General features: G+C 40.1%; 1 protein-coding gene across 24 annotated transcripts in view; it reads left to right on the top strand.

The window, feature by feature from the left end:
• nrxn1a (neurexin 1a) overlaps positions 1-12,705 on the top strand; it is a 65,940-nt gene that overhangs the window by 30,299 nt on the left and 22,936 nt on the right. For 19 of the 24 annotated variants that reach the window (XM_077738621.1, XM_077738646.1, XM_077738635.1 and 16 more), the window contains 8 exons: positions 519-820; positions 2,132-2,155; positions 5,153-5,314; positions 7,680-7,751; positions 7,946-8,170; positions 8,243-8,390; positions 9,919-10,049; positions 10,120-10,372. In XM_077738621.1, the coding sequence (XP_077594747.1) occupies positions 519-820; positions 2,132-2,155; positions 5,153-5,314; positions 7,680-7,751; positions 7,946-8,170; positions 8,243-8,390; positions 9,919-10,049; positions 10,120-10,372 (1,317 nt within the window). The remainder of the gene's footprint in view (positions 1-518; positions 821-2,131; positions 2,156-5,152; positions 5,315-7,679; positions 7,752-7,945; positions 8,171-8,242; positions 8,391-9,918; positions 10,050-10,119; positions 10,373-12,705) is intronic. The other 5 variants (XM_077738641.1, XM_077738640.1, XM_077738636.1 and 2 more) reach the window with 1 other exon arrangement.

Raw genomic sequence — 12,705 nt, 5'->3', positions numbered from 1 at the left:
ATCGGTGAGGATTTGCTTGACAATAACAAACACTAGGAGAGCATCTTTGGGAATATTTTACCAGCTTTGTTTCCCATCACTCAGTTGTGATTAACACCCACCATTTTGTCATGCCGGAAAGGAGCATTCTGGGGAGGGGGGGCAAGGCTGGAAATGTACTAATCACTCTCTTTATCTTGTCTTCTTCCATTGTTACAGTGTAATTTTAAATCATTTTCATAGGAGCTTCAATTTAGAACAAAAATTATACCTTTGTGATGGGCAAAAATTGGTCATTATAAAGATAAGGGGGAAAAATCTATTTTCAATTGCTTTTCATTAAAAATAGTTTTGCTTGCTTTGCCTATTTTGGAATAAAATAAAAATGCAATAAAGAAAATATTGCCTAAAGGGATGCAAAACTGGCCCTGGGCCACAAGTTTGATACCAGATTTTACAGTAATTATATCATGAATTGCTTTATAATGTAAAAGTACAAGAAATAGATGAGATTGTTTTCATTTTTTTGTTGTTGGCAGCACGCGAGGAGTACGTGGCCACATTTAAAGGATCCGAGTTCCTCTGCTACGACTTGTCGCCCAACCCCATCCAGTCGAGCAGCGACGAAATCACGCTGTCGTTCAAGACGCTGCAGCGCAACGGCCTGATGCTGCACACGGGCAAGTCGGCCGACTACGTCAACCTGTCACTGAAGAATGGCGCCGTCTCGCTGGTCATCAATCTGGGCTCGGGCGCCTTCGAAGCCCTGGTGGAACCCGTCAACGGCAAATTCAACGACAATGGATGGCACGACGTCAAGGTCACGCGCAACCTACGACAGGTATAACAAGCGTTCTTCTTCATATTGACCTTTTTGAATATGGTTACCTAACGACTAATGAGCGAAGCAACTAACGTTCCCTTTAATTGTCTGACATTCATTGTTAACAACTTACTTTAACCAGGTAAAATACAGCTGAAGCATATTCTCGTACTTTAGGAAGTTAATCATAAAAAATCACAGGTTATTTTTACAGACGAGAAAAATTAATTTAGCATTTATTTGCATTTTAAAAATGACAAATGGTGAAAATATGCAAAGATTAACCAAAAGATTTTCCAAAATGTGGGTATTATTTATTTTTTTATCTATTGTGTATTGTGTAAATGTATTTTTTAAGATAAGGCATATGTTTAATATTTTTTGAAAGATTCTGTGCAAGTTTAGATTAATTAATTAAGAGCAATCAATTAGCTATCAGATATATTTTGGGTGGACTGAGATTTTGCCACAATCACTTTTTTATAAAATTGATATAACTTTATATAAATTTTTTATCTTGCAAAATAGGGTTTTGAAGATTTGAAAGAAACGATATGAATTTTTCATTAAATTCTTGAATTGTAACTTTTAAAATACATTTATTTTCAAATTATATCCATGTATTTAAGGACCTTTTTTGTTAAATAGCTTATTGATATTTGATTTTTTTTCCAAATCAACAGTATTTTTTTTGACAAATAGAAACTACATAAACTTTTTAAAATTACTATTAATAGACAGCAATTAAAAAAAAACACCATAATTGCTGTCCTACTACCTCATCAATTATAACAATTAATTCCCTGACCTAATACAACACCGTCATCATAACCCTCTCTTGTTGTCCGAGCTCCACCACCAACTTTCTATCCAAAACCCACATATTTCCTCCATGTACTTGACTTTGGAGCTCCACGGCGACCCTCGCCGTGGACTGGGATTCCCACCGAGCAACTGCTAATATTCACCAACTAGTACTTTGTCCTCGGCACTTTCCGTCAATGTGTTAGTTTGCAGCCGTCCAAGCCGGCGGCGTCTCTCCTGGGTGAGCGCTTCTTCTCAGTGAGTGAATGACTACTACTACTACTACTAACGTTGTGACTACTAACTTGTTACTAACCTGCCAGCGGAACGAACTAACACCATCCATGGAATGATTCATACTACTAACCTAACCTAACCTGTGCCCTTCTCCTATAGTGAAAAGCACTGCTCAGCAGAGGGCCTTCTTTTTTCGAGTTTTTCCTTTCTTTTTTTCTTTAATCCTTCTGTTGACAGTTTTTTATTTGCTTTCCTTTCTTTCCCCCTTCCCTCCCTTCTCCTACAAAGCACTCAGGCATTGGACACGCTATGGTAAACAAACTCCATTGTTCGGTAGTTATCATTCTAATTGTTTCTCAGTTTGGCTTTGGCCACCCCGCCCCTCCGTCCCCCCCCGTGTCTTATTTCCTTTTAACAACCCCAAAACGTAAGCAATAAAAGGATAAGTGCGGTTGGTAATTTTCTATGAAAGCTGAAAAGGCCCTGATCTTTCGCTCGCTCCTCCTTTCTTCCTTTCCAAATGATTTTTTTTTCTTTGTTATTCCTTTTCTCTTCGCTTCATGACTTCTGATTGGCTCATGCCTCACACAACCTGCATGGCCCGACTTTCTCTTTTGCATGCATAAAAGCTAATTCGCTTCCTTATCTACCTTGTATTGTTTTTAGGGCCCAAGCACTAGGTGGTACTCTAGAATACTTTGAACCGTGTTTTGTTTCTTCCCGTGAATTCATTAATTTGTGCAATAGTGTTTATAGGGTAAGTGACATTTATTGGTACTTTAACCCCATAATAAATTCAATTCACCATTTATTTTCAGATTCAAAAGAATAATAAATTAAAAGAGAACATATGCAAAAAGCGACAAACAAGCTATTTGAAGAAATGCATTTTCTATATAAACGTTGACCAAAACGATCATAAGTTATTTTTCTCGTCTCCTATTTGTGCTGTCAGGCCCCAAATATAAAGCAATATCTTTACAAAGATATAAATACTAAACTTCATTATAATTCCTTACAGAAAAAAAACTGTAATTAACTCTGGTTATGGCATCCGACAACAAGCTAATGTTAATTTTGAGAAAAAAAATATATATATTTATATATATACATACGTAATTCATGGTATTTAACCAATTTGGTTCCATTTTTTAAGATTTTGTGCCCAACCACCATTTGTATATTATTTTTAACGGGGTGATACCCCTAAACTAATAGACAGCCAATAGTTCATAACTGGATAATGGGTACCTAAAAATTAGAAACCAGAGTACTTACATCTGTACAGGTACTTCCATCTACAACTATAAAACATGACGAATCACTGCTACCTAAATGAATAGCAAGTATGTTATAGACAAACAGTCAAAGTTTGGCCATCACGTGCAAGGGCCCTTCCAACGCTACGCGTATCATTAATTATTTTCATTTTCCGATCTTCCAAGCTCCCGCCGCACGCTTTCCGTCATCCCATCATCCTCTTCGTGCATGCAAATTTCAACCACAACGCTGCATGATTGTAAATCTACACGCATGTGGAATGTACTGCAACCCCCTCTAACACGTGGATGTATGTGAATTAATCAAAAAGTGTGTGTTCGTCGTCGGGGTGTCATCCCCCAAAAAATAACACTCCTACCCCCTCCAAGATGGCAAACCCAACTAACAAAATCATTACAACTAACAACACACTAACACCATCGCAGCTTACTAACATCATCAACCCTAACCTCAGTAACCCGACACTACTAACTGGCATGAAGAAGCCTGTGGAGACTCTACTAACAACTTAAGAGTTTCCTAACTAGTCAGAATGCTAAAAATGGCCTTGGAGTGACAGGATTGGCAGGTCAAAGAGCTTTAAACGCAACGGTGGAGTCAGCGTTTGGAGTGCAATCTTGCATTACGGTGTCGGTTAAAGCGTCAGATGACAAAGTGACCCTTGTCACCGACATGAATATCTGCCAGCGCGCTCATTGGTTTTCTCATTCTCGAGATCAATACCCGTACAATGGTGGAGCGTTCAGCTTGAATGGTCAGCTTCTGCAGGTGATCTGGAGGAACATGTTTCATCATTAAGTGTTGTCACGGGTCGCCTGACCCTGTTGGGCTTATGAGAGGTGGCTTTACAGATCGTAGGAATCGCACTTCTGATCGGTTTCTTTACAGAGGACTTTAGATTGTGGCATTGCTTGAGGAATTCTTGTTTATCACCAAACTCTGGAGAGTGTAGTTCCTACAATACCGATGGCGTCTAGGGCATCCGTGGCAAAGAATGGGAGGTTCAAAACCGGGTCTATTAGCCTGGAAATACCTGTGTTGCTGAGTTGTAGCAGGCTAGTTTGGGGTCTATGGGCTTGACATTTCTGTGTACTCTTGGGAATAGTAGCGTTCCCTTCTTATTAAACAGCACTGCTTTGGAAAGCCTCATTTTTGAGAACCTTGGCCATCAAACTCTATAGAGCAGAACCTCCAACCTAGATGATTGATGGGGTGACCGTTTTTATGCAAGTTGTCCATTGATTGAATAATCAAGGTTTCCAGGCTGGTTTCTGTTTGTGTGCGTTGTCATTGCGACAGGTTGGCTAACTTTCCTGCCTGAAACTAATGCAAAAGCAATTGTTTGGTGGTGATCCCAAGGGCCAATGGTGCAAATTGGCTGACCTTTTCTGTCAGTTTCTCCCATGGTAGCTATTGTATCTTTTTGATAAGTGGTTCATAGACCAATACATTATTATTAATCAGTTGGAAAAGTTTTACCAGGATGTATGAGTCAGTTTATCAAGTCAACTGGCTAAACCTGGATTTCGCAGCCTAGTCTTGGATCTGCTGTGTTTAAACCCTGCGTCGTACCAACCACTCTTTGGCATGGCAGCACTTCGTACTTGGATTAGTACTACTTTTAAGGCCAAATTCCTAAACCAGATTGCATCGTGGGCTGTTGGCTTTAATTTGACCCCAAACTTTGAGCTAGGTTTTTCACCAACATCTTTGGGTAGGATTTTTGGATCGCCTTACAGGTCTAGCTCCCATCTTTCCAACAAAGGGGCCCAACCTGACAACAAGAACTCATTTGATGTCCTCAAGCAGGTTTATTTCCAATCTTGAATACCATGGACAGTTCCTCAAAAAATGACACAGATCACCACATCACATGTACCGACAATGCCCCCCAACCAATCAGGCCTTCCCCACCGCCACGTACACATTTGGTTGCCAGAGTACCTACCGGGGGCTAATTTGGCTGATCTAGCGCCGCCTTTGGGTGTGAGTATATAGCGTGTCCTTTCCCTGTGCTTTGTGGTGTAGGTGACCATTTCGGTGGACGGCATCCTGACCACAACGGGCTACACCCAGGAGGACTACACCATGCTCGGCTCCGACGATTTCTTCTACGTGGGAGGGAGCCCCAGTACTGCCGATCTGCCCGGCTCTCCTGTCAGCAACAACTTCATGGGCTGTTTGAAAGAGGTGGGGAAGTTTTGATATTTAAATGTTTTTGCAATAATGAGGCACTCTATTGGCACAACCTAAATAATAATAATAATAATCTCAAAGCATGCTTGAATTATTGGCTCATTGGTTATAAACAAGGAAAGTGAATTTTCTAAACGTTTTAGGAACAAACTCTCACCTTAAAAACTTTCACTTTAAGTTGAACTTGGTAGCATGTCATATTTGTATTTTTTGATGAAAATATTAGTGAATATTTTAATGTTTTTTTATAATTATTATTTATTAAATAAAAAACAATGTTTTTTTATTCAGAAGCTATTTAAAATTATTATATATTCATTTAAAACAAGATACATTTTTTTCACGATTTGTATTTTATTTTTTAATATCAAAAAGAGAAAAACAGGATACATTTTCATTAATTTTCTTACAATTTTTGTAATATATTCAATGTCGCCTTTTATTGCATTAAAACTGCGATAAAAGTACTTCTATAAAGATCGTAAAAGTATTGCTTTACCATAGTTTTAAAATAAATGGATGCATTTCGCTGCCAATGGAAAGTACATTTAAAAAAAAAAAGAAAAAACATTTTTCTTCAAACTGGCAGAATGTCACTAAAATTCCCAGATGCTTCACCGACATCAGAGAGAATGGTTGATGTGAAACATCGCTGAGGGACATCAGAACTAGATGCTAATTAGCCGCTCTGCCGGTCACGTGACGTAGAAACACAATTCCTGACATAGATCAGATGAACGAGTGTGTTATTCGTTCACGCGAGGTGACAAACAAGGGCGACAGATGACGCGCCAAATATTGTGGGTACAGTACATTATACTGTATGCATCCATTAAGACAGATGGTGGTTAAAGCGGGCGCATTTCCATCGGAAAAAAAGGGCACGCCCCCTATCGTCATTGGTGCGAGTGAATGAGCACGTCTTGTATAGTTTGCCAGGTCAGCGTCTTACCGTTAATATATATGCTAATATTACAAATTAGCACTCGGGCCCTAGTCGATGGAAATGGGTTCAGGGAGCGTTTTTTTTCTTTTATTTGAAGTATTTTCTTTGCCTTTTGTTTGACTTTAATTGTCTTGATTTACAAAATTGGGCTTATTTTAGTGCCATTTCTGATTTTAGATTAAGTTAAGGTTGATCTTTATTTAACGTCATTTTAAAATAGATTTTTTATTTTAAGTAAGATTATCATTAAGATTTATTCCTAAAGTTAAATCATTTAAAAGTGTTTTAGTTGTCGTTTCGTTGTCAAATTATTTGTTTTCTTGGATTTGAAGATGTTTTCCCAACTTCATTGAATTATTTGTATTGTTATACTTAAACCGAGTTTTCTTATTAATATTTCAATTGAATTTTTCAATTGATCTTTTTCATTAATTTTTCATCTTACCGTTTTTTAAACTTGCTTTATTTCAAATCCGCTTAAATACCCAAAAGGTTTTCATTTGTTCGATTTGCATTAACTTATAGTTAATATTTGGTACATTTTCCTAAATGCCATTGATCATAATACAGAGAAAAGATTTAAAGATTGAATCCATGACAGTAGAACTCTAATTTCACTCAACAAATTTGATATTTTAATGAAGTCAGTTGTGCTTGTTGTTGTTGTTGTTTTTTGCTTAGCCATATAACTCATGTATACTAAATGAATTCATTTGACTAAATTGTTGTATTTAGTTTGCTTAATTAACACATGTAGAGGCATGAGAAGAGGAGGAGAAGGCGGTCCGGGTTGATAAAGCTGAGCCTGTTTTTTTTTGTTTTTTTGCCTGGGTGGCATCAGAATGCTCGTCACAAACGCCGTCTCCTGCCACTCCGTCAGAGAGCGTTCTGTTTCGCAGCACAGCGCCCACCTCGCCAGTCACTGCCATCTCAAACTAAGTTATATATTCAAATTTAAAAGTCCCCTTTTCCTCAATTACATCTGACACAGGATGAGACATAACGAATCATCTGCAATGTCCAGTTGGGACATTTCATTAATTTGTAGTCATTACTTGAATATGATTTTTTTTTTAAAATAGATTCAGTATTTAGCATTCAAAGCCTGTCCTCCCAGTTGAAATGAATTGGACAGCGTTCTTTGTAACAAAAAAATATTATAATAATAATAATAATAAGAAGAAGAAATAAACTTTAGTGTCCTTAAGTCTTTTTTTCCATTTAATTTTTAACTCTTATTTTATTAATTTAGCATTTTATTTCTTCTATATATGATAAAATTGCATATATAAATTGATACGCTAATATATCATGACTGATTATACAAAAAATTGTATAAAAATGGCTTCTTTTTGGGTCATTTTTTTGTTTGTTACGCCAAAATGTGTCCCTAAATGTCTTTTTTGGCCAAAGGTGGTGTACAAGAATAACGACGTGCGACTGGAACTGTCTCGACTAGCTAAACAGGGAGACCCCAAGATGAAGGTAGAGTCAGCCACAGCCATATTCTTTTCTCCTGGCCCCTTTTATTGTCCCACAGCAGCTTTGGAGATGTTATCCTTTGACTAAATTGGATTATGTTGTTAAATTGCCGTCGCCTGGCGTCCTTTCAATCCCAAAAGTCTGCACTTTTGTCTGCCATAGATAAGCGCTGTGTCTAATATCTCATTACGCCGCAGGTGAGCGGCCTGGTGTCTTACAAGTGCGAGAGCGTAGCCACGCTGGATCCCGTCACCTTCGACACGCCCGAGTCCTTCGTGGCGCTCAGCAAATGGACGGCCAAGAAGGCGGGCTCTATCTCCTTTGATTTCCGGACCACCGAACCCAACGGTTTGATGCTCTTTAGCCACGGGAAGCCCAGGCAGATACAACGCAAAGACCCTCGTACGCCGCCCACCGTTAAGGTACGCCACGTCGAGGATGTCGAAGTTTTTCGCCATTTTCGATGTTGATACTATTGTGGGGTTTTTTTTCAGGTGGATTTCTTTGCCATTGAGATGCTGGACGGACATTTGTACCTGCTGCTGGACATGGGTTCGGGTACCACCAAGACAAAAGCCATTGATAGGAAGGTCAACGATGGGGAATGGTACCATGTGGACTTTCAGAGGGATGGGCGATCAGGTAGGAAGTTTTTACACTTTTGATTGTCTTTAAAGCCAATTGGAACCCGAGAAGTAGTTTTAAGAAGGAAGGACAGATTTGATTCGTATTGAATTGTTGTTATTCAATTGGTTTATGGGGAAAATTAGCCTTTAATCATTTGGTTGATTGATGCTAAGATGATTTTTATGGTTCTGAAAAATTGCATTTTACAGATAATATAGGTTCTATTATCTTCTTTTGCTTCATTTTCTAATGTGGTGGCAACCATTTCCCATCCAAATATACCAATATTAGCTTTCTGAGATATTTTTAATTGAGGAATTTTATATAGTGAATCAATATTTATTGAATTCATTTTTCAAGAAAAAGAAACACAAAAATGTGCTTCTCTATTCACTTTTTGCCATGTGATCGTACAGCCATTCTTTTAACAAGTACTTGCTAGCCTATTTAGAAATAATCATCAATTCTGGTTGTGATGTCACAACCAGAATTCCTTTAAAAAAAGTGGGTGTTCCCTGACTCATTGTTTTTGCTAGAATAACTATAAAATAGTGATCAACAGCCAATTTCATTTTCTGCACTCACAATAACATAAGTGCAACCGTCTTCATATTTTTGACATCATCACCATTTAACAGCACCTTTTGAAATGTATAGACGTCCAATCCATTTTGACCGAAGAGCTGACAGCCATCATGGCTTAGATCACGAAATATTGTGTATCCCTCTTTAATTTTTTAAACCTATTTTCAATGGAGCATTTTTAATCTGGCATCATCAGCCTGTTCCTATTTTTAATCAGATATCTACTTTGATTAGATTGGACTTTTTTGGTCCTCCTGATGTGATTTCATTCCTTACTGCATTCATTTGATTTGATTAGCCAAATGTCTCTGACTTTCTTGCTCTTCTTCTGGCTCTCTCATTTCTTTTTTTTTTGGGTGCACTAAATCACTACGCCAACAACACATTTCCCCCCCTGGTATCTATTAAGTACCCTCATGCGTGTTATGATCTGAACGAGACAAGACGGGACAATAGATTCGTGAGGAGGGAACGTTAGGGATGAAGCGCCACCCCCCACACCACCACCACCACCACCATCCACTACCACCACCTCCTTCTTCCTGCCGCGTCACTTTTTTGGCCGGCGTTCTTGGCACGACGGGTACCGGAGCTAAAATTTGCCTGCTCCCCTGTGAAAGATTCTGTAATCCTGTTTGTCTGCCTGCTGTCTGTATTCAAAAAAACAAACGGCGGCTTATTGAATCCAACACTTGAAACATCAATATACACTCACATTGTTTATGACTTAGTAATCGCAAAACGACGCACTCTCTTCTCTCATGCCGCCCTCATTACTTCTCAATTGTTAGCGACGCCTACGACTAAAAATAAACGCGTGGTGATTTATTGATGACAAAATGGTGGACGTTGCAATCCCGTCAATGATGATGACTCACTGATGAGACTTGGGATTCTCAAGGCGGTAAGACAATGAAAGATTGGAAGGTCAAGTTGACCATTTTTTTTCTGTCTTCAGGAACCATTTCGATCAACAGCGTGAGGACGGCGTACACGGCGCCCGGCGATAGCGAGATCCTGGATCTGGACGATACGCTTTACCTAGGCGGTCTTCCCGAGGACCGTGCCGGACTCATTTTCCCCACAGAGGTGCGCCCCCTTCGAATTTTAATAAACTGCCAAATGTCCGAGTTATTTGATGCCGAGCCTGTTTTTTCAGGTGTGGACGGCGCTGTTGAACTACGGCTACGTGGGCTGCATCCGCGACTTGTTCGTAGACGGGCAGAGCAAAGATATCCGACGGCTGGCAGAGGCGCAGCGGGCGGTGGGCGTCAAGCCCTCCTGCTCAAGGGAGCCGCCCAAACAGTGCCTGTCCAACCCTTGCCAGCACAATGGCGTCTGTCGTGAGGGTTGGAACCGATATGTCTGCGATTGTTCGGGTACTGGGTACCTGGGACGCTCCTGCGAAAGAGGTAAGGGAGAAGACCCACCTATATTTTCATTTCTTTTATCTCTTATGGATACTAAACAAATGTCCAAGTTGACCTTTGTAATTGAGAGAGAAACAATGGTAGACCTGACCATGAATTTAAGATCCAGATCAAGACCAAAACAAGACTGAGACCTAAGTCATGACATAATGGTTTAAGAATCAAGTCCTTAGACCAGACTGAGAGCTTAAAAAGAAAAGACCAGATTGGAGTTCACAACATTACATGATTTACATGTGTTCTTAAACATCTTGTTGTAAAATATAAAGCAAAATTCTAAACTAGTGTTGGACTTGGACCATAAATAGGACCTGTCCAAAGTCCAAGACTCCAAATCAGGCATCACTGAGAGATGAAAAAGATAGAGAAGACATGCTATAAAGGTCAATTCGACAAGCAAAATAGCCCCCCATTTAATATTTGATGAGCTATCGGATAATTGTAGCAGAAAATGGCTTCCCCAAAGACAGAGATAGTCTTTTTTTATCTTCATTTTAGCCCGAACCAATTGTAAACGACATTCTTTTAACGACTGCGCTCCAGGTGGGCTTTAAAAAACGTAAAAAAAACACCCACACCATCGTAAAGCTTCATGACAAAATGGCCGGCCTTTGCAGCCTTACTTCAATTGGCCGACGCATAGATGCGGAACGGAACGGCCAGAAGAGCCGCCGGCAGAGGTTAGGAAACGGGAGCGGGGGAATCGATGGAAGCGTTGGCTCGGAACCGACAGCAGGTGACGAGACGCCGCCACAAAATCTCCACAGGCCTACTCGGAGATACGGACAGACCGAGCTATGAATTCTGAGTGGGAATGGCGGGGAGGAATGATAGGGAGCTCGGACAGGGGACGAGAAGGAGCGGCGTCGATTGTGTCGCTGGAGTGTCGCGGGACTCCAAAGTTGGCTCGCGTCGAGGGGTCACTAACTGCAGCGTCGTTGGATTAAAGGAAGCGCAGATGGCCGAGCAGATGGAGGCAGCGATTGGCTGTGTTTACGCCTTCTACCTGCGGTTTTCTTCCTCCCGTGTATTTTTTATTTTATATTTATTTATTTATTTAGTTTTTTTTTTACATAGCTCCGTCCCTCCCTCCCTCGTCGTCGTCCTCTGCCTCTCTTTGTTCCGCCTCCTCTCTTCGTAACCCAACACAAGCCATGCAGACGTCGCTGTTTATTCTCCAAAGAGGAGACATGTTTTTGTCAAAGAAAGACAGTCGCTTCTTGTGATCTACTGCCAAATTTGACGCCATGTGTGAGAAGTTCTTGTATAATACTATGGTGGTATTTGTTGGGGGTTTTTTAAAGGCTCGTTTCATGAAATGGAAGGGATATTTGTTGAATAGGTGTTGGGAAAAGGGGAAATAAGTGGTTTGCATTGGTTTAACACCCAGAAATAAAGTAAAATATTTTTTTTCAGAAAACTGTCACCTAAAAAAACAACTACTATACGTACACATACATATATAAGCACATATATACATACACATACATATATATAAGAACATATATACATACACATACATATATAAGCACATATATACATACACATACATATATAAGAACATATATACATACACATACATATATAACCACATATATAAATACATGACATTAATATTTGTATTCATTCATTCTCTAAATTTATCTATTATTCTCAAAAGGCTTACGAGGGTGCTAGAGCGATAAAGAAAAAACAATCTAACGTTGATCCAGCCCTCCCGGTCAAAATAAATGGGACATCTATCAGTGTCAATGGCGGCCAGTGTGTTAATTGCCATTTAACAAGCCTCCATTTTGCCGCTCTGGATTTTCACGCCGTCGGAGCCTTTTTTTTTCTTCTCCTTTCGTGGCCGTTAATGAGGCTTCATTTGCATTTTAACCAACAGCTTCTTTCCCCCAAGCTCCCTCCCTCCCTCCCTCCCTCCCTCGCCTAACTAAAACCCTTCTCTGTTCACACATAAATTCCCTCACTTCTTGTGACACAGGATCGCTCGCCCCCCTCATCAGTATGCGTGGTCCTCCCTCTCTTCCTGTTCTGTTGTTTTTGCCTTGGCTCCCGTCGTCTCCCGCGGAAACAGGAAGAGCGAAAGGGGGGTTGGAAAGCAAAGTAGGATTGAGCGCACCCCCAAAAAGAAACAGAGAGCACGTAATTGTCCAATAAAGAACAGCGTTCCTCGGAGGTAAACAGTTTAGCGGCTGCCCAGCAGGTAGCGTGCGTGAGTGAGATCCTGACGGATATTTAAATGAGCCCACACCTGAGCCCGCCGTTTCTATGCACAGCCCGTCTATTTTTAGCCACGTCGATTAAAAAACGCG

The sequence above is a fragment of the Stigmatopora nigra genome, chromosome 18 (genome assembly GCF_051989575.1).
Source record: "Stigmatopora nigra isolate UIUO_SnigA chromosome 18, RoL_Snig_1.1, whole genome shotgun sequence".
NCBI lineage: Eukaryota > Metazoa > Chordata > Actinopteri > Syngnathiformes > Syngnathidae > Stigmatopora > Stigmatopora nigra.
This window is presented reverse-complemented; position numbering and strand designations above follow the sequence as displayed.